Genomic DNA, 23,491 nt, shown 5'->3' with positions numbered 1-23,491 from the left:
AGTGAAGCTGTGTAAAGGGTTAGGTTTAGGGTTGATGGATGCTGTTAGCTGTACTGTAGAGATTATGTGGATACTATAAGGGATAGGTGATCTGTAGACAGTGAAGCTGTGTAAAGGGTTAGGTTTAGGGTCGATGGATGCTGTACTGTAGAGATTATGTGGATACTATAAGGATAGGGGATCTGTAGACAGTGAAGCTGTGTAAAGGGTTAGGTTTAGGGTTGATGGATGCTGTACTGTAGAGATTATGTGGATACTATAAGGATAGGTGATCTGTAGACAGTGAAGCTGTGTAAAGGGTTAGGTTTAGGGTCGATGGATGCTGTTAGCTGTACTGTAGAGATTATGTGGATACTATAAGGGATAGGTGATCTGTAGACAGTGAAGCTGTGTAAAGGGTTAGGTTTAGGGTCGATGGATGCTGTTAGCTGTACTGTAGAGATTATGTGGATACTATAAGGGATAGGTGATCTGTAGACAGTGAAGCTGTGTAAAGGGTTAGGTTTAGGGTTGATGGATGCTGTACTGTAGAGATTATGTGGATACTATAAGGGATAGGTGATCTGTAGACAGTGAAGCTGTGTAAAGGGTTAGGTTTAGGGTTGATGGATGCTGTACTATAGAGATTATGTGGATACTATAAGGATAGGGGATCTGTAGACAGTGAAGCTGTGTAAAGGGTTAGGTTTAGGGTTGATGGATGCTGTTAGCTGTACTATAGAGATTATGTGGATACTATAAGGATAGGGGATCTGTAGACAGTGAAGCTGTGTAAAGGGTTAGGTTTAGGGTTGATGGATGCTGTACTGTAGAGATTATGTGGATACTATAAGGGATAGGGGATCTGTAGACAGTGAAGCTGTGTAAAGGGTTAGGTTTAGGGTCGATGGATGCTGTACTGTAGAGATTATGTGGATACTATAAGGATAGGGGATCTGTAGACAGTGAAGCTGTGTAAAGGGTTAGGTTTAGGGTTGATGGATGCTGTTAGCTGTACTATAGAGATTATGTGGATACTATAAGGATAGGTGATCTGTAGACAGTGAAGCTGTGTAAAGGGTTAGGTTTAGGGTTGATGGATGCTGTTAGCTGTACTGTAGAGATTATGTGGATACTATAAGGGATAGGGGATCTGTAGACAGTGAAGCTGTGTAAAGGGTTAGGTTTAGGGTTGATGGATGCTGTACTATAGAGATTATGTGGATACTATAAGGGATAGGGGATCTGTAGACAGTGAAGCTGTGTAATGGGTTAGGTTTAGGGTTGATGGATGCTGTTAGCTGTACTGTAGAGATTATGTGGATACTATAAGGGATAGGTGATCTGTAGACAGTGAAGCTGTGTAAAGGGTTAGGTTTAGGGTTGATGGATGCTGTACTATAGAGATTATGTGGATACTATAAGGATAGGGGATCTGTAGACAGTGAAGCTGTGTAAAGGGTTAGGTTTAGGGTCGATGGATGCTGTACTATAGAGATTATGTGGATACTATAAGGATAGGGGATCTGTAGACAGTGAAGCTGTGTAAAGGGTTAGGTTTAGGGTCGATGGATGCTGTTAGCTGTACTGTAGAGATTATGTGGATACTATAAGGGATAGGTGATCTGTAGACAGTGAAGCTGTGTAAAGGGTTAGGTTTAGGGTTGATGGATGCTGTACTATAGAGATTATGTGGATACTATAAGGATAGGGGATCTGTAGACAGTGAAGCTGTGTAAAGGGTTAGGTTTAGGGTCGATGGATGCTGTACTATAGAGATTATGTGGATACTATAAGGATAGGTGATCTGTAGACAGTGAAGCTGTGTAAAGGGTTAGGTTTAGGGTTGATGGATGCTGTTAGCTGTACTATAGAGATTATGTGGATACTATAAGGATAGGTGATCTGTAGACAGTGAAGCTGTGTAAAGGGTTAGGTTTAGGGTTGATGGATGCTGTACTATAGAGATTATGTGGATACTATAAGGATAGGTGATCTGTAGACAGTGAAGCTGTGTAAAGGGTTAGGTTTAGGGTTGATGGATGCTGTTAGCTGTACTGTAGAGATTATGTGGATACTATAAGGATAGGGGATCTGTAGACAGTGAAGCTGTGTAAAGGGTTAGGTTTAGGGTTGATGGATGCTGTTAGCTGTACTATAGAGATTATGTGGATACTATAAGGATAGGTGATCTGTAGACAGTGAAGCTGTGTAAAGGGTTAGGTTTAGGGTTGATGGATGCTGTTAGCTGTACTGTAGAGATTATGTGGATACTATAAGGGATAGGGGATCTGTAGACAGTGAAGCTGTGTAAAGGGTTAGGTTTAGGGTCGATGGATGCTGTACTGTAGAGATTATGTGGATACTATAAGGGATAGGTGATCTGTAGACAGTGAAGCTGTGTAAAGGGTTAGGTTTAGGGTTGATGGATGCTGTTAGCTGTACTGTAGAGATTATGTGGATACTATAAGGATAGGTGATCTGTAGACAGTGAAGCTGTGTAAAGGGTTAGGTTTAGGGTTGATGGATGCTGTACTGTAGAGATTATGTGGATACTATAAGGATAGGTGATCTGTAGACAGTGAAGCTGTGTAAAGGGTTAGGTTTAGGGTCGATGGATGCTGTTAGCTGTACTGTAGAGATTATGTGGATACTATAAGGGATAGGTGATCTGTAGACAGTGAAGCTGTGTAAAGGGTTAGGTTTAGGGTTGATGGATGCTGTACTATAGAGATTATGTGGATACTATAAGGATAGGTGATCTGTAGACAGTGAAGCTGTGTAAAGGGTTAGGTTTAGGGTTGATGGATGCTGTTAGCTGTACTATAGAGATTATGTGGATACTATAAGGATAGGTGATCTGTAGACAGTGAAGCTGTGTAAAGGGTTAGGTTTAGGGTTGATGGATGCTGTACTATAGAGATTATGTGGATACTATAAGGATAGGTGATCTGTAGACAGTGAAGCTGTGTAAAGGGTTAGGTTTAGGGTTGATGGATGCTGTTAGCTGTACTGTAGAGATTATGTGGATACTATAAGGATAGGGGATCTGTAGACAGTGAAGCTGTGTAAAGGGTTAGGTTTAGGGTTGATGGATGCTGTTAGCTGTACTATAGAGATTATGTGGATACTATAAGGATAGGTGATCTGTAGACAGTGAAGCTGTGTAAAGGGTTAGGTTTAGGGTTGATGGATGCTGTTAGCTGTACTGTAGAGATTATGTGGATACTATAAGGGATAGGGGATCTGTAGACAGTGAAGCTGTGTAAAGGGTTAGGTTTAGGGTCGATGGATGCTGTACTGTAGAGATTATGTGGATACTATAAGGGATAGGGGATCTGTAGACAATGAAGCTGTGTAAAGGGTTAGGTTTAGGGTTGATGGATGCTGTTAGCTGTACTATAGAGATTATGTGGATACTATAAGGATAGGTGATCTGTAGACAGTGAAGCTGTGTAAAGGGTTAGGTTTAGGGTCGATGGATGCTGTTAGCTGTACTGTAGAGATTATGTGGATACTATAAGGGATAGGGGATCTGTAGACAGTGAAGCTGTGTAAAGGGTTAGGTTTAGGGTTGATGGATGCTGTACTGTAGAGATTATGTGGATACTATAAGGGATAGGTGATCTGTAGACAGTGAAGCTGTGTAAAGGGTTAGGTTTAGGGTTGATGGATGCTGTACTGTAGAGATTATGTGGATACTATAAGGATAGGTGATCTGTAGACAGTGAAGCTGTGTAAAGGGTTAGGTTTAGGGTTGATGGATGCTGTTAGCTGTACTGTAGAGATTATGTGGATACTATAAGGATAGGGGATCTGTAGACAGTGAAGCTGTGTAAAGGGTTAGGTTTAGGGTTGATGGATGCTTTACTGTAGAGATTATGTGGATACTATAAGGGATAGGTGATCTGTAGACAGTGAAGCTGTGTAAAGGGTTAGGTTTAGGGTTGATGGATGCTGTTAGCTGTACTATAGAGATTATGTGGATACTATAAGGATAGGGGATCTGTAGACAATGAAGCTGTGTAAAGGGTTAGGTTTAGGGTTGATGGATGCTGTTAGCTTTACTGTAGAGATTATGTGGATACTATAAGGATAGGTGATCTGTAGACAGTGAAGCTGTATAAAGGGTTAGGTTTAGGGTCGATGGATGCTGTTAGCTTTACTGTAGAGATTATGTGGATACTATAAGGATAGGTGATCTGTAGACAGTGAAGCTGTATAAAGGGTTAGGTTTAGGGTCGATGGATGCTGTTAGCTTTACTGTAGAGATTATGTGGATACTATAAGGGATAGGGGATCTGTAGACAATGAAGCTGTGTAAAGGGTTAGGTTTAGGGTCGATGGATGCTGTTAGCTGTACTGTAGAGATTATGTGGATACTATAAGGGATAGGGGATCTGTAGACAGTGAAGCTGTGTAAAGGGTTAGGTTTAGGGTCGATGGATGCTGTTAGCTTTACTGTAGAGATTATGTGGATACTATAAGGGATAGGGGATCTGTAGACAGTGAAGCTGTGTAAAGGGTTAGGTTTAGGGTCGATGGATGCTGTTAGCTGTACTGTAGAGATTATGTGGATACTATAAGGATAGGGGATCTGTAGACAGTGAAGCTGTGTAAAGGGTTAGGTTTAGGGTCGATGGATGCTGTTAGCTTTACTGTAGAGATTATGTGGATACTATAAGGATAGGGGATCTGTAGACAGTGAAGCTGTGTAAAGGGTTAGGTTTAGGGTCGATGGATGCTGTTAGCTTTACTGTAGAGATTATGTGGATACTATAAGGGATAGGGGATCTGTAGACAGTGAAGCTGTGTAAAGGGTTAGGTTTAGGGTTGATGGATGCTTTACTGTAGAGATTATGTGGATACTATAAGGGATAGGGGATCTGTAGACAGTGAAGCTGTGTAAAGGGTTAGGTTTAGGGTTGATGGATGCTGTACTGTAGAGATTATGTGGATACTATAAGGATAGGTGATCTGTAGACAGTGAAGCTGTGTAAAGGGTTAGGTTTAGGGTTGATGGATGCTGTTAGCTGTACTGTAGAGATTATGTGGATACTATAAGGATAGGTGATCTGTAGACAGTGAAGCTGTGTAAAGGGTTAGGTTTAGGGTTGATGGATGCTGTTAGCTTTACTGTAGAGATTATGTGGATACTATAAGGGATAGGGGATCTGTAGACAGTGGAGCTGTGTAAAGGGTTAGGTTTAGGGTTGATGGATGCTGTACTGTAGAGATTATGTGGATACTATAAGGGATAGGGGATCTGTAGACAGTGAAGCTGTGTAAAGGGTTAGGTTTAGGGTTGATGGATGCTGTTAGCTGTACTATAGAGATTATGTGGATACTATAAGGATAGGTGATCTGTAGACAGTGAAGCTGTGTAAAGGGTTAGGTTTAGGGTCGATGGATGCTGTACTGTAGAGATTATGTGGATACTATAAGGGATAGGGGATCTGTAGACAGTGAAGCTGTGTAAAGGGTTAGGTTTAGGGTTGATGGATGCTGTTAGCTGTACTATAGAGATTATGTGGATACTATAAGGATAGGGGATCTGTAGACAATGAAGCTGTATAAAGGGTTAGGTTTAGGGTCGATGGATGCTGTTAGCTGTACTGTAGAGATTATGTGGATACTATAAGGATAGGTGATCTGTAGACAGTGAAGCTGTGTAAAGGGTTAGGTTTAGGGTCGATGGATGCTGTACTGTAGAGATTATGTGGATACTATAAGGATAGGTGATCTGTAGACAGTGAAGCTGTATAAAGGGTTAGGTTTAGGGTTGATGGATGCTGTTAGCTGTACTGTAGAGATTATGTGGATACTATAAGGGATAGGGGATCTGTAGACAATGAAGCTGTGTAAAGGGTTAGGTTTAGGGTCGATGGATGCTGTACTGTAGAGATTATGTGGATACTATAAGGGATAGGTGATCTGTAGACAGTGAAGCTGTGTAAAGGGTTAGGTTTAGGGTTGATGGATGCTGTTAGCTGTACTGTAGAGATTATGTGGATACTATAAGGGATAGGTGATCTGTAGACAGTGAAGCTGTGTAAAGGGTTGATGTGGATGCTGCTACTTACTTGACACAGTTGATGTCAGAGTCGTGGGTATCAAACGACTGGACGTTCTGCCCTGAGCGCAAGTCCCAAACGTTAGCCTTCTTATCAGAACCCTGGAATGAACAAACAGACATGTTAGGGGAGGGACAGAGAGATAGATAGATACAGTGCCTTGCGAAAGTATTCGCCCCCCTTGAACTTTGCGACCTTTTGCCACATTTCAGGCTTCAAACATAAAGATATAAAACTGTATTTTTAACAACAAGTGGGACACAATCATGAAGTGGAACGACATTTATTGGATATTTCAAACTTTTTTCAAAAATCAAAAACTGAAAAATTGGGCGTGCAAAATTATTCAGCCCCTTTACTTTCAGTGCAGCAAACTCTCTCCAGAAGTTCAGTGAGGATCTCTGAATGATCCAATGTTGACCTAAATGACTAATGATGATAAATACAATCCACCTGTGTGTAATCAAGTCTCCGTATAAATGCACCTGCACTGTGATAGTCTCAGAGGTCCGTTAAAAGTGCAGAGAGCATCATGAAGAACAAGGAACACACCAGGCAGGTCCGAGATACTGTTGTGAAGAAGTTTAAAGCCGGATTTGGATACAAAAAGATTTCCCAAGCTTTAAACATTCCAAGGAGCACTGTGCAAGCGATAATATTGAAATGGAAGGAGTATCAGACCACTGCAAATCTACCAAGACCTGGCCGTCCCTCTAAACTTTCAGCTCATACAAGGAGAAGACTGATCAGAGATGCAGCCAAGAGGCCCATGATCACTCTGGATGAACTGCAGAGATCTACAGCTGAGGTGGATCTCTGGCACAAATCTGGCCTTTATGGAAGAGTGGCAAGAAGAAAGCCATTTTTTTAAAGATATCCATAAAAAGTGTTGGTTAAAGTTTGCCACAAGCCACCTGGGAGACACACCAAACATGTGGAAGAAGGTGCTCTGGTCAGATGAAACCAAAATTGAACTGTTTGGCAACAATGCAAAACGTTATGTTTGGCGTAAAAACAACACAGCTCATCACCCTGAACACACCATCCCCACTGTCAAACATGGTGGTGGCAGCATCATGGTTTGGGCCTGCTTTTCTTCAGCAGGGACAGTGAAGATGGTTAAAATTGATGGGAAGATGGATGGAGCCAAATACAGGACCATTCTGGAAGAAAACCTGATGGAGTCTGCAAAAGACCTGAGACTGGGATGGAGATGTGTCTTCCAACAAGACAATGATCCAAAACATAAAGCAAAATCTACAATGGAATGGTTCAAAAATAAACATATCCAGGTGTTAGAATGGCCAAGTCAAAGTCCAGACCTGAATCCAATCGATAATCTGTGGAAAGAACTGAAAACTGCTGTTCACAAATGCTCTCCATCCAACCTCACTGAGCTCGAGCTGTTTTGCAAGGAGGAATGGGAAAAAATGTCAGTCTCTCGATGTGCAAAACTGATAGACATACCCCAAGCGACTTACAGCTGTAATCGCAGCAAAAGGTGGCGCTACAAAGTATTAACTTAAGGGGGCTGAATAATTTTGCACGCCCAATTTTTCAGTTTTGTTGTTGATTTGTTTGAAGTTTGAAATATCCAATAAATATCCAATAAATGTCGTTCCACTTCATGATTGTGTCCCACTTGTTGTTGATTCTTCACAAACAAATACAGTTTTATATCATTATGTTTGAAGCCTGAAATGTGGCAAAAGGTCGCAAAGTTCAAGGGGGCCGAATACTTTCGCAAGGCACTGTAGATAGATAGATAGGAGACACACACACACACACACACACACACACTGACCCCGGAGACGAAGGTGTTTCCAGTCTCAGAGGGGGCGAGGTCCAGAGTGAGGACATCAGCAGAGTGACCGTGGAAACTCTGCAGCAGCTGACCACTCTCCACGTCCCACAGCGCACTGGTACCGTCCCCACTGGATGTCAAGATCTACACACACACACACACTTTATCAGGATACTGAAACACACACAGCAACACACACACTTTATCAGGATACTGAAACACACACACACACACTTTATCAGGATACTGAAACACACACACACACACACTTTATCAGCATACTGAAACACACACACAGCAACACACTTTGTCACGACACTGAAACACACACAGCAACACACACACTATCAGGATACTGAAACACACACAGCAACACACACACTTTATCAGGATACTTTAACACACACACAGCAACACACACACTATCAGGATACTGAAACACACACACACACACACACATTATCAGGATACTGAAACACACAGCAACGCACATTAATTGGCCACATCTTAATGAGTGCTTATTTCCTTTGAAATGGGGTCTGTTTGAATAGACAAAATGAACAGCTTTGTATGTGTAAAAAAACATGGCATGCTAGCTCCATCCTGGTGGGGCAGTGGACTAATTCCATGGATAGAGAACATTAGATTATAGGTTCAAATCTCATTGATGCAGTGACACAAAAAATGCATGTGTTTGCATGATTAATGACTAAGGAAATTAATTATTTCTACGTTTTCAATCATGCTTGGACTTCAAAAAAGTTAACCCAAAATAAGCTAGCAGAAACATTCAGTGAAAGTTTTAAAGAAGTTATTCTAAAACCTCCAAATAACCTATAATGTCTATTCTCACAGTGTTAAGAAAAGGTTCAAGGAATCAGAGTAAAACGTTCTCACAACCTCCCTACAACCTAAAAATAAACATTCCCAGAACAGGCTAAATGTTATTTTCTGTTCTCAGAACATTTAAATAAAGAAATCTGTTTTACCGGTCAGGAAACGTATGGCTTCGTTCTCGCAACCAACGTGAAGCCAAAAACATACATTCCTACAACTTTCAAGGAACCAAATGTGCTAACTGTGTATTCACTAGGAACCAAATGTGCTAACTGTGTATTCACTAGGAACCAAATGTGCTAACTGTGTATTCACTAGGAACCAAATGTGCTAACTGTGTATTCACTAGGAACCAAACGGGCTAACTGTGTATTCACTAGGAACCAAACGTGCTAACTGTGTATTCACTAGGAACCAAACGTGCTAACTGTGTATTCACTAGGAACCAAACGAGCTAACTGTGTATTCACTAGGAACCAAATGTGCTAACTCTGTATTCACTAGGAACCAAATGTGCTAACTGTGTATTCACAAGGAACCAAATGTGCTGTGTATTCACTAGGAACCAAATGTGCTAACTGTGTATTCACTAGGAACCAAATGTGCTAACTGTGTATTCAATAGGAACCAAACGGTTGATATGAAACATCCCCCTGTCAGTCAGACAAAGATATGAAACATCCCCGTCAGACAATAATGATATGAAAGTGAGACTGAACTGAGATTGACTGGGGCAATGTAGTCTCGACTCTCCACAGCCCTGTGCTTTATTCCACACACACCACACACACACACACACACACACACACACACACACACACACACACACACACACACACACACACACACACACACACACACACACGTCTTCACAGCTCAACACCCACCAACAGACCCCAGTGCATTAGGGAGACGTATATTGTGTGTGTGCCCCCTTAGGTATGAGTTTTCAGCTCTGACAGATAAAGGCCTCTTAATGTCTATTAATACACTCACAATGGACGGCCATCTCTCTCTATGGGCAACTTCTCTGTTTCCTCTCCTCTCTCTCACGCTTTCTCTCATCACCTTCTCCTCATCCGGCTATAATTCTCAACAGTTCCTCTTCTGTCTAGCAGAGATGAATTATTAACAGCCTTAAACATCTAATATTTCCTTCCTTCTATTCCTCCCTCCCTCTATCCATTCACTCCTCCTTGTTCTGAAAATCTAAATTTCCTTCCCTCTCCTCATTGTGTTGTGTGTGTCTGAGTGTGTCTATGTCTGTGTGTGTGTGTGTGTGTGTGTGTGCATGTATGTGTGTGTCTAGTCCCTAACTTGCATGTCAGAGTTGGTGAAGGTGCAGCCGGACAGGTAGTTGGTGTGCATGGCAACCGACTTCTTCTTGGCCGCCAAGTTCTCGTCCTTGTCCAATGAGAGAGGGTACACTGAGCACTTATTATCCAATCCCCTGTCAGACAGACAGACAGACGAGAGAGAGAGATTTTAACATCAAGCCCTCAAGCCAGTACTTCAGCATCAAGCCAATACCTTTCTTGGGGCTAAGGGGTTAAAGGTCAGAGGTTAGGGTGAGACTCACCCACAGGCGATGGCACAGCCAGAGGGGGCGTAGGCACACGCCATCACCCACGTAGTCGGCATGGTCACTGCATGTTCCTAGAACACAGTGTGCATATACATTAACATAAATAAGCCTGGTTAAGACCGCTCCACCATGGGACTGAATTAGGCTGCCATTAGTGCACTCACACACACTCCGGCTGCTTTTACTAACCTTATTGGTGGTGAAAGCATCCCATACGATGACCTTCCCATCCTGGTAGACAGAAGACAAGGAAAATGAATGAAGAAGGGAGGAGAGAGGGTTGAGAAGGGAAGAAGGGAGGAATAAAGAGGAGAATTGATATAAGTGGAGTCAGGGAGTTCAGCACCATGGACAGGGTTGTGACCAAAACACACTAATGACAGTAGAATAGAAGGAGGATAGGGGGATAGGGTGGAGAGGGAGGAAAAGAGAGCAGTTCGTGTGTGTGCATACCTGTGAGGAGCTGACAATGCGTCGTTTGTCTTTGCACCAGTCCATACAGAGCACCTTGTTGCCATGGCCCTTCAGTGTCCTCCGAGTCTTCATGTTTAACTCACCAAGAGCTTCTGCCTTCTCAGCTACCTTCTCCACTACACACACACACACACACACACGCGCAGTTAAAAACTCTAGTAATGACAATGAATTGTCGTGTAAATGAATAGGTAGGATATTTATTTGATCACCCTGATGCAGGAAAACTTTGCTGCAATGCTCTCTATTAACTATCTTCTGGTAGTTTATCTAATGCGCTTTCATGGCCACGGGCAAATCTCTGGAAATTACATGTCAGATGATTTTTGGCATGAATATCAAATTCAGTTGGGATATAATAACGGATATAATAATAGCTTCTGCATAACTTTCATGTTTAGGGTACAGACAGTAAACATTTTGTGCATCGCGAGGCCCCTCTCCCTCCCATTAAACTCACACTCCACATCGTGCAGCTTCTTCCGCTCCTCCTCGAGCTTCTTCCTCAGCGTCTCGCTCTCCGCCTTCAGCGACATCAGAGTCTCGCCGCTCGCAAGGCCCTGGCACGCCATCTTTAGAGAGGAGGAACGAAAGAAGGGAACGGGGAAAGGACAGAAAAGGGAACAGCAAGAGCAGATGTTTTTAGTCGCGCGCTGGCTGCTCCCGTCAAGGCGGCTCTGCCTTCCTACAGCTGGTGCGTATTCATTACGCCGATTCTGTTGCAAAACGTTTCTTAAACGGAAGCAAACGGAACGAAACGGAGAGACCTACCTGCATTTTTCCAATATGAACTCTAGTTTTTGTTTGGACTAATGAATATGCCCCTGATGCTGCTGCCGCGCTGATGTGCTCCTTCTCCCCCGCTCTCTCCCCTTCTCCCCCTCTTTCCCTGTCTCTTGTCTCACTCGCTCTCTGGCAAGTCTCTACCTCTCCCTCTCTTTCTATATCTCTGTTTTTCTCGCTCCAGAGAAGCCACTATGACTGTCTTTGGTAGTAATTGTACTAAATATAGCCTAACTTTCCTCTAATAATGTTCATGTAAATACTTGACAGAAAAATCACATTTTCCATATTTTATTTTACCACATTGCAGTTTCCTTGTTTAAATGTATGTTATTTTCCTTTGAAAGGTGTTTTTGCACCTATTGTTGTTTAGAGAAGTGAAAGACAAGGTTGCTGTAAGTGTGGATGAGCTGCCAGAGAGAAGGGAGTACAGATAAAATTAGGTGGTGAATTCATCCAGGAATGGTGTGTGTGTGTGTGTGTGTTTGTTGAAAGAGGCTCGCTGCTACTGTATATCAGACAGATAGGGAGGCTGCATTCTCAGATGGGGTCCTCTCCAACCCCCTAAAAATACATAAAGAATCTCAAATCTATCCCTATTCCCTATTGGTCCAGGAAGGAGCCGTTAGATTGGTTAGAGTCAGAGGTTAGAGGTCATGGGTAAAGAGACGTACAATCTCCATGCATAGTGAGCAGTAGTTGATGGGTTCAGTCTTGATGTATAGATTCATCAAGGGGCGGTTCTCTGAGCAGCTGTCACACGGCCCGAAAGTGATGGCCAAAAACGTCTGGTCACACATGGCTGCAGCTGATTAACCACAGACCTGTATAGAGGAGAAAAGGAACACAGTGTCAACATTCAGGTATGAGAAATAACACACATACACACTGTTATCGATTCACCTGAAGGGAGCATTGCTATTTTGTGTATGTGTGTGTGTGTGTGTTAGAGAGTGTGAGTGTGAGTGAGAGAGAGAGAGACTCATCCACATCCTTTACTATTTGTACATTGTTAAAACACTGTATATATATATATATATATATATATATATATATATATATATATATATATATATATATATATATATATAATATGACATTTGTAATGTCTTTATTGTTTTGAAACTTCTGTATGTGTGATGTTTACTGTTAATTTTTATTGTTTATTTCACTTTATATATTATCTACCTCACTTGCTTTGGCAATGTTAACACGTTTCCCATGCCAATAAAGCCCTTGAATTGAATTGAATTGAATTGAGAGAGAGAGAGAGAGAGAGAGAGAGAGAGAGAGAGAGAGAGAGAGAGAGAGAGAGAGAGAGAGCGTGAGCTAGAGAGATAGGGAGAGAATGTGTGTATGTGTGAGTCAGTTAGAGAGAGATAGTGAATAAGAGACAGAGTGAGAGGATTGAGGGAGTGAGAGTGTGTGTGTAGGTGTGTGTGTGCTGACAGCTGTGTTGACGATAAGCAGTGGGGAATCTCCCTCCTGCCTGATCCTGCTCAGAGAAGGGGAGAGCAGTAGGCCTATTTTAGGAGATGCATGCACACACACACTTGGATGTACATTATTACACTGTATAATGGTGGGGATCGGTAACTGCCACTGATAGTGATAGTCTGAGGAATGAATCATAGACATGCAGAGCTGGATATGGACCTGCAATATACAATGTGTAGAAATAGAACAGATATATAATGATATAATGACCTGCAATATCTATCTGTTCTATTTCTGCAGTGTCCATATTGCAGGTCGTTATCTATCTGTTCTATTTCTATAGTGTCTAATGAACTGCAACATAGACACTGCAGAAATAGAACAGATAAATAATGAGCTGCAATATACACAGTGTAGAAATAGAACAGATACAGTTGAAGTCGGAAGTTTACATACACTTAGGTTGGAGTCATTAAAACTCGTTTTCAACCACTCCACACATTTCTTGTTAATAAACTATAGTTTTGGCAAGTTGGTTAGGACATCTACTTGTGCATGCCACAAGTCATTTTTCCAACAATTGTTTACAGACAGATTATTTAACTTATAACTCACTGTATCACAATTCCAGTGGGTCAGAAGTTTACAGACACTAAGTTGACTGTGCATTTAAACAGCTTGGAGAACTCCAGAAAATTATGTCATGGCTTTAGAAGCTTCTGATAGGCTAATTGACATCATTTGAGTCAATTGGAGGTGTACCTGTAGATGTATTTCAAGGTCTACCTTCAAACTCAGTGCCCCTTTGCTTGACATCATGGGAAAATCAAAAGAAATCAGCCAAGACCTCAAAAAATAAAATTGTAAACCTCCACAAGTCTGGTTCATCCTTGGGAGCAATTTCCAAATGCCAGAAGGTACCACGTTCATCTGTACAAACAATAGTACGCAAGTATAAACACCATGGGCCCACGCTGCCGTCATACCACTCAGGAAGGAGACGGGTTCTGCCTCCTAGAGAAGAGCGTACTTTGGTGCGAATCCCAGAACAACAGCAAAGGACCTTGTAAAGATGCTGGAGGAAACAGGTACAAAAGTATCTATTTCCACAGTAAAACGAGTCCTATATGGACATAACCTGAAAGGCCGCTCTGCAAGGAAGAAGCCAATGCTCCAGAAATGCCATAAAAAATCCAGACTACGGTTTGCAACTGCACATGGGGACAAAGATCATACTTTTTGTAGAAATGTCCTCTGGTCTGATGAAACAAAAATAGAAGAACACCATCCCAACCGCGAAGAACGGGGGTGGCAGCATCATGTTGTTGGGGTGCTTTGCTGCAGGAGGGACTGGTGCACTTAACAAAATAGATGGCATTATGAGGAGGGAAAATTATGTGAATATATTGAAGCAACATCTCAAGACATCAGTCAGGAAGTTAAAGCTTGGTAGCAAATGGGTCTTCCAAATGGACAATGACCCCAAGCATACTTTCAAAGTTGTGGCAAAATGGCTTCAGGACAACAAAGTCAAGGTATTGGAGTGGCCATCACAAAGCCCTGACCTCAATCCTATAGAACATTTGTGGGCAGAACTGAAAAAGCGTGTGCGGGAAGCTTGTGGAAGGCTACACAAAACGTTTGACCCAAGTTAAACAATTTATAGGCAATGCTACCAAATACTAATTGAGTGTATGTAAATGTCTGACCCACTGGGAATGTGATGAAATAAATAAAAGCTGAAATAAATAATTCTCTCTACTATTATTCTGACATTTCACATTCTTAAAATAAAGTGGTGATCCTGACTGACCTAAAACAGGAATTTTTACTAGGATTAAATGTCAGGAGTTGTGAAACTGAGTTTAAATGTATTTGGCTAAGGTGTATGTAAACTTCCCACTTCAACTGTATAGAATGACTTGCAATATCTATCTGTTCTATTTCTGCAGTGTCTATATTGCAGGTCATTATTTATCTGTTTCTACACGGTGTATATTGCAGTTCATTAGGCACTGCAGAAATAGAACAGATACATAACCACAATCTGATACAGACAAATACTGTATAAATACATAGTTGGCTGTAAAATATACATTAGGGTGGAGATATGCATTACACACAGTAGAAATAGAACACTGCAGTCTACACACAGTAGAAATAGAACACTGCTGTCTACACACAGTATAAATAGAACACTGCAGTCTACACACAGTAGAAATAGAACACTGGAGTCTACACACAGTAGAAATAGAACACTGCATTACACACAGTAGAAATAGAACACTGCAGTCTACACACAGTAGAAATAGAACACTATATTACACACAGTAGAAATCGAACACTGCAGTCTACACACAGTAGAAACAGAACACTATATTACACACAGTAGAAATAGAACACTGCAGTCTACACAAAGTAGAAATAGAACACTGCAGTCTACACACAGCAGAAATAGAACACTGCAGTCTACACACAGCAGAAATAGAACACTGCAGTCTACACACAGTAGAAATAGAACACTGCAGTCTACACACAGTAGAAATAGAACACTGCAGTCTACACACAGTAGAAATAGAACACTGCAGTCTACACACAGCAGAAATAGAACACTGCAGTCTACACACAGCAGAAATAGAACACTACATTACACACAGTAGAAATAGAACACTACATTACACACAGTAGAAACAGAACACTATATTACACACAGTAGAAATAGAACACTACATTACACACAGTAGAAATAGAACACTGCAGTCTACACACAGTAGAAATAGAACACTGCAGTCTACACACAGTAGAAATAGAACACTGCAGTCTACACACAGTAGAAATAGAACACTATATTACACACAGTAGAAATAGAACACTGCAGTCTACACAAAGTAGAAATAGAACACTGCAGTCTACACACAGTAGAAATAGAACACTGCTGTCTACACACAGTATAAATAGAACACTGCAGTCTACACACAGTAGAAATAGAACACTGGAGTCTACACACAGTAGAAATAGAACACTGCATTACACACAGTAGAAATAGAACACTGCAGTCTACACACAGTAGAAATAGAACACTATATTACACACAGTAGAAATAGAACACTGCAGTCTACACACAGTAGAAACAGAACACTACATTACACACAGTAGAAATAGAACACTGCAGTCTACATACAGTAGAAATAGAACACTGCAGTCTACACACAGTAGAAATAGAACACTGCAGTCTACACACAGTAGAAATAGAACACTGCTGTCTACACACAGTAGAAATAGAACACTGCAGTCTACACACAGTAGAAATAGAACACTGCAGTCTACACACAGTAGAAATAGAACACTGCTGTCTACACACAGTAGAAATAGAACACTGCAGTCTACACACAGTAGAAATAGAACACTGCAGTCTACACACAGTAGAAATAGAACACTGCATTACACACAGTAGAAATAGAACACTGCAGTCTACACACAGCAGAAATAGAACACTATATTACACACAGTATAAATAGAACACTGCAGTCTACACACAGTAGAAACAGAACACTATATTACACACAGTAGAAATAGAACACTACATTACACACAGTAGAAATAGAACACTGCAGTCTACACACAGTAGAAATAGAACACTGCAGTCTACACACAGTAGAAATAGAACACTATATTACACACAGTAGAAATAGAACACTACATTACACACAGTAGAAATAGAACACTACATTACACACAGTAGAAATAGAACACTGCAGTCTACACACAGTAGAAATATAACACTATATTACACACAGTAGAAATAGAACACTGCAGTCTACACACAGTAGAAATAGAACACTATATTACACACAGTAGAAATAGAACACTGCAGTCTACACACAGTAGAAATAGAACACTACATTACACACAGTAGAAATAGAACACTGCAGTCTACACACAGTAGAAATAGAACACTACATTACACACAGTAGAAATAGAACACTACATTACACACAGTAGAAATAGAACACTACATTACACACAGTAGAAATAGAACACTATATTACACACAGTAGAAATAGAACACTACATTACACACAGTAGAAATAGAACACTGCAGTCTACACACAGTAGAAATAGAACACTGCAGTCTACACACAGTAGAAATAGAACACTGCAGTCTACACACAGTAGAAATAGAACACTACATTACACACAGTAGAAATAGAACACTACATTACACACAGTAGAAATAGAACACTACATTACACACAGTAGAAATAGAACACTACATTACACACAGTAGAAATAGAACACTACATTACACACAGTAGAAATAGAACACTGCAGTCTACACACAGTAGAAATAGAACACTACATTACACACAGTAGAAATAGAACACTACATTACACACAGTAGAAATAGAACACTACATTACACACAGTAGAAATAGAACACTACATTACACACAGTAGAAATAGAACACTGCAGTCTACACACAGTAGAAATAGAACACTACATTACACACAGTAGAAATAGAACACTGCAGTCTACACACAGTAGAAATAGAACACTACATTACACACAGTAGAAATAGAACACTACATTACACACAGTAGAAATAGAACACTACATTACACACAGTAGAAATAGAACACTACATTACACACAGTAGAAATAGAACACTGCAGTCTACACACAGTAGAAATAGAACACTGCAGTCTACACACAGTAGAAATAGAACACTGCATTACACACAGTAGAAATAGAACACTGCAGTCTACACACAGTAGAAATAGAACACTACATTACACACAGTAGAAATAGAACACTACATTACACACAGTAGAAATAGAACACTGCAGTCTACACACAGTAGAAATAGAACACTACATTACACACAGTAGAAATAGAACACTGCAGTCTACACACAGTAGAAATAGAACACTACATTACACACAGTAGAAATAGAACACTACATTACACACAGTAGAAATAGAACACTACATTACACACAGTAGAAATAGAACACTATATTACACACAGTAGAAATGGAACACTACATTACACACAGTAGAAATAGAACACTACATTACACACAGTAGAAATAGAACACTACATTACACACAGTAGAAATAGAACACTACATTACACACAGTAGAAATAGAACACTGCAGTCTACACACAGTAGAAATAGAACACTGGAGTCTACACACAGTAGAAATAGAACACTGCATTACACACAGTAGAAATAGAACACTGCAGTCTACACACAGTAGAAATATAACACTATATTACACACAGTAGAAATAGAACACTGCAGTCTACACACAGTAGAAATATAACACTATATTACACACAGTAGAAATAGAACACTGCAGTCTACACACAGTAGAAATAGAACACTGCAGTCTACACACAGTAGAAATAGAACACTGCAGTCTACACACAGCAGAAATAGAACACTGCATTACACACAGTAGAAATAGAACACTACATTACACACAGTAGAAATAGAACACTGCAGTCTACACACAGCAGAAATAGAACACTACATTACACACAGTAGAAATAGAACACTACATTACACACAGTAGAAATAGAACACTACATTACACACAGTAGAAATAGAACACTATATTACACACAGTAGAAATAGAACACTGCATTACACACAGTAGAAATAGAACACTACATTACACACAGTAGAAATAGAACACTATATTACACACAGTAGAAATAGAACACTGCATTACACACAGTAGAAATAGAACACTGCATTACACACAGTAGAAATAGAACACTATATTACACACAGTAGAAATAGAACACTGCATTACACACAGTAGAAATAGAACACTACATTACACACAGTAGAAATAGAACACTGCAGTCTACACACAGCAGAAATAGAACACTACATTACACACAGTAGAAATAGAACACTACATTACACACAGTAGAAATAGAACACTGCAGTCTACACACAGTAGAAATAGAACACTACATTACACACAGTAGAAATAGAACACTACATTACACACAGTAGAAATAGAACACTACATTACACACCATACCCCATAATGACAAAGTGAAAAAAAATACCTTATTTATTCAGACCCTTTTCTACGAGACTCAAAATTGAGCTCAGGTACTGTTTCCATTGATCATCCTTGAGATGTGTCTACAACTTGATTGGTGTCCACCTGTGGTAAATTCAATTGATTGATTGGACATGACTTCGAAAGGCACACACCTGTCTTTATAAGGTCCCACAGTTGACAGTGTATGTCAGAGCAATAACCAAGCCATGAGGTCAAAATAATTGTCCGTAGAGCTCAGAGACAGGATTGTATCGAGGTACAGGTCTGGGGAGGGGTACAAAACGTTTCTGCAGCATTGAAGGTCCCCAAGAACACAGTGGCCTCTATCATTCTTAAATGAAAAAAAGTTTGGAACCACCAAGACTCTTCCTAGAGCTGTCCGCCCAGCCAAACTGAGTAATCGGGGGAGAAAGGCCTTGGTCAGGGAGGTGACCAAGAACCCAATGGTCACACTGACTGAACTCCGAGTTGCTCTGTGGAGATGGGAGAACCTTCCAGAAGGACAACCAGCTCTGTAGCACTCCACCAATCAGGGCTTTAGTGTGGAGTGGCCAGATGGAAGCCACTCCTCAGTAAAAGGCACATGACAGCCCACTTGGAGTTTGCCAAAAGCCACCTAAATGACTCTCAGACCATGATAAACAAGATTCTCTGGCCCGAAGAAACCAAGATTGAACTCTTTGGCCTGAATGCCAACGTCACGTCTGGAGGAAACCTGGCACCATCCCTACGGTGAAGCATGGTGGTGGCAGAATCATGGTGTGGGGATGTTTTTCAGTGGCAGGGACTGGGAGACTAGTCAGGATTGGGGCAAAGATGAACGGAGCAAAGTACAGAGAGATCCTTGATAAAAACCTGCTCCAGAACTCTCAGGACCTCAGACTGGGGCGAAGATTCATCTTCCAACAGGACAACGACCCTAAGCACACAGCCATAACAACGCAGGAGTGGCTTCGGGACAAGTCTCTGAATGTACTTGAGTGACCCAGCCAGAGCCTGGACATAAAACCTGATCGAACATCGCTGGAGAGACCTGAAAATAGCTGTGCAGCAACGCTTCCCATCCAAACTGACAGAGCTTGAGAGGATCTGCAGAGAAGAATGGGAGAAACTCCCCAAATACAGGTGTGCCAAGCTTGTAGCGTCATACACAAGAAGACTCGAGGCTGAAATCGCTGCCAAAGGTGCTTCAACAAAGTACTGAGTGAAGGGTCTGACTACTTACAGTACCAGTCAAAAGTTTGGACACACCTACTCATTCAAGGGGTTTTATTTATTTTTACTATTTTCTACATTGTAGAAGATCAGTACTAGTGAAGACATTAAAACTATGAAATAACATATGAAATCATGTAGTAACCAAAAGTGTTAAATCAAAATATATTTTATATTTGAGATTCTTCAAAGTAGCCACCCGTTGCCTTGATGACAGTAGCCACCCGTTGCCTTGATGACAGTATTGGCCAACTGGAAAGTGTCTTCACTGACATTTTCAACCTGACTGAGTCTGTAATACCAATATTTCAAGCAGACCACCATAGTCCCTGTGCCCAAGAACACCAAAGTAACCTGCCTAAATGACTACTGACCCAACCCGTCTGTAAATGACTACCGACCTGTCTGTCGCCATGAAGTGCTTTGAAAGGCTGGTCTTGGCCCACATCAACACCACTATCCCAGAAACCCTAGACCCACTCCAATTTGCATACCGCCCCAACAGATCCACAGATGATACAATCTCTATTGCACTCAACACTGCCCTTTCCCACCTGGATAAAAGGAACACCTATGTGAGAATACTATTCATTCTATGGTTCAACACCATAGTGCCCTCAAAGCTCACCACTAAGCTAAGGACCCTGGGACTAAACACCTCCCTCTGCAACTGGATCCTGGACTTCCTGACGGGTCGCCCCCAGGTGGTAAGGGTAGGGAACAACACATCCGCCACGCTTATCCTCAACACAGGGGCCCCTCAGGAGTGCGTGCTCAATCCCCTCCAGTACTCCCTGTTCACTCATGACTGCATGGCCAGGCACGACTCCAACGCCATCATCAAGCTTGCCGATGACACAGTAGTATGCCCGATCACCGACAACGATGAGACAGTCTATAGGGAGGAGGTCAGAGACCTGGTTGTGTGGTGCCAGGACAACAACCTCTCCCTCAACGTGATCAAGACTAAGGAGATGATTGTGGACTACATAAAAAGGAGGACCCGAACACACCCCCATTCTCATCAACGGGGCTGTAGTGGAACAGGTTGAGAGCTTCAAGTTCCTTGGTATCCACATCACCAACAAACTATCATGGACCAAACACACTAAGACAGCTGTGAAGAGGGCACGACAAAGCCTATTCCCCCTCAGGAGACTGAAAAGATTTGGCATGGGTCCACAGATATTCAAAAGGTTCTACAGCTGCACCATCGAGAGCATCCTGACTGGTTGCATCACTGCCTGGTATGGCAACTGCTCGGCCTCCAAACGCAAGGCACTACAGAGGGCATTGCAGAAGGCCCAGTACATCACTGGGGCCAAGCTTTCTGCCATCCAGTACCTCTATATCAGGTGGTGTCAGAGGAAGGCCCGAAAAATTGTCAGACTCCAGCCAACCTAGTCATAGACTGTTCTCTCTGCTTCTGCACGGCAAGAGGTACCGGAGCACCAGATCGAGGTCCAAAAGGCTTCTTAACAGCTTCCCCCACCAAGCCATAAGACTCCTGAACAGCTAATCAAAGGGCTACCCAGACCCCTCTTTATGCTGCTGCTACTCTCAGTTTATTATCTATGCATTGTCACTTTAACTCTACCTACATGTACATATTACCTCAACTACCTCAACTAACCGGTGCCCTCGCAATTTGACTTATTTTACTGCTGCTGTTTAATTATTTGTTACTTTTATTTTCAATTTTTTTCCTTAACACCCCCCCCCACCCTGTAAAAATACAGAAAAACCCTGGAATGAGTAGGTGTGTCCAAACTTTTGACTGATACTGTATGTAAATGTAATATTTCATATTTTTAAATAAATGAGCAAAAATGTATAACCTGTTTTTGCTACGTCATTATGGAGCATTGTGTGTAGATTGATGAGGGGAAAAAAGTTTTAGAATTAGGCTGTAACCTAACAACATGTGGAAAAAGTCAAGGGGTCTGAATACTTTCCAAAGGCACTGTATATAGTATATTGTGGGCTGTAAGACATACACAGTACTAGAGATAAACACACAATTGTAGAAATAGAACTATATTATTAGGAAGTTAGTAGCTGCCATTGTGCCGTTGAGCAGGGCGCTTGCTGCTATATGGGAAGGGCCCGTAAGTAAGCATTTCACTGTTAGTCTGTACCTGTTGTTTACATCTGACAACAAACATGTTATTTTATTAGAATATTACCCCTACATAACTCCAGGTTGACCTTGTGCTCCTCCCACAATTGCCATTTTTGTTCCGGTCTTGTCTGCCTATTGTCTGAACCATGGGTCTGAGGGGTATACTACAAAGCAGGGTCAATAAGTTAGCCAGCTAACTTTGAGAAATAACTATTGGTTTTCTGGTTAATACAATTTTTTACTTATGATCGGACTTTGTGTTTTTGGTTGTTGAGTAAATTAGAGTAGTAGACCATGCCCATTTACAAAACGAACATGAATATTTCTAAATATTTAGGTAAGTTAGCTGGCTAAATCATTGATCCTAGGTTGATATGTAGTATATTTGTTATCTGCTAGCCATGTGGCTATTTTGATCAGTAGCCTTAGGAATGCAGGATGCGCTGCTCCCAACCCCCAGGACAGCACAGAAACACATAACAACATACAGACACTTCCAAGGAGCACAAGGTCAACCACAATGCAGCACCCCTGGAGCTATGTGGGGGTTATGCCGGAGCGAGTGCCTTGCTCGAGGGCACAACGGTAGTGGATGGTACCCACAAACTTCCTATACTACTGTACACCGTTCCGTACTGTACTAGCCACATGCTTAAAATAGAGACTGAGAAATAGGCTTTACTGTTACAGTGCTGATAGTGATCCACCTAACACTAAGCCCTATACAGTCCATGTATGGCTTTTCAGTGGTCTATCAAATTCTCAAAGTAATATCCTAAATACATTACTGAAGGCCATGTATATTGAGTTATAACTAAGTCGACACCTTGTCATTATTTAAAATCAGTCCATCTCATATTGTACATGCTTACAGATCTGATATGCCTTAAATATAAAAAAAATTGCTGATCAACTGTTTCCAACACAACTGCATGACATCATCATAACAAACGTATAATATAGTTCTTACCTAATGAGGGAAGTTGGTTTGTCTGTCAGACGGTATGCTATCCTGAGGAGTGTTTTCCAACGTTAGTTAGAGGATTGGAGGGCAGGGACAGAGAGGGAACACTAAGCTACTTACCAAGGGCTTT

At 41.3% G+C, this 23,491-nt stretch overlaps 1 protein-coding gene across 3 annotated transcripts in view; it reads right to left on the bottom strand.

The window, feature by feature from the left end:
- The window catches only part of LOC110514837 (guanine nucleotide-binding protein subunit beta-5b), a 35,271-nt gene extending 11,780 nt beyond the window's left edge, over nucleotides 1-23,491 (bottom strand). Inside the window, exons 1-9 of one of the 3 annotated variants that reach the window (XM_036963421.2) lie at nucleotides 23,368-23,491; nucleotides 12,211-12,360; nucleotides 11,214-11,325; nucleotides 10,733-10,869; nucleotides 10,469-10,510; nucleotides 10,274-10,350; nucleotides 10,012-10,144; nucleotides 7,858-8,001; nucleotides 6,063-6,154 (exon numbers count right to left, since the gene is read on the bottom strand). In XM_036963421.2, the coding sequence (XP_036819316.2) occupies nucleotides 6,063-6,154; nucleotides 7,858-8,001; nucleotides 10,012-10,144; nucleotides 10,274-10,350; nucleotides 10,469-10,510; nucleotides 10,733-10,869; nucleotides 11,214-11,325; nucleotides 12,211-12,336 (863 nt within the window). In that variant the 5' untranslated portion in view covers nucleotides 12,337-12,360; nucleotides 23,368-23,491. Of the gene's footprint in view, nucleotides 1-6,062; nucleotides 6,155-7,857; nucleotides 8,002-10,011; nucleotides 10,145-10,273; nucleotides 10,351-10,468; nucleotides 10,511-10,732; nucleotides 10,870-11,213; nucleotides 11,326-11,524; nucleotides 11,665-12,210; nucleotides 12,431-23,367 lie in introns of those variants that run through there. The other 2 variants (XM_036963422.2, XM_036963423.2) reach the window with 2 other exon arrangements.

This window comes from Oncorhynchus mykiss, chromosome 26 (assembly GCF_057628025.1).
Source record: "Oncorhynchus mykiss isolate SJ-2025 chromosome 26, ASM5762802v1, whole genome shotgun sequence".
Classification (NCBI taxonomy): domain Eukaryota; kingdom Metazoa; phylum Chordata; class Actinopteri; order Salmoniformes; family Salmonidae; genus Oncorhynchus; species Oncorhynchus mykiss.
Note: the sequence above shows the minus strand (reverse complement) of the source record. Positions and strands in the feature narration are given on the sequence as shown.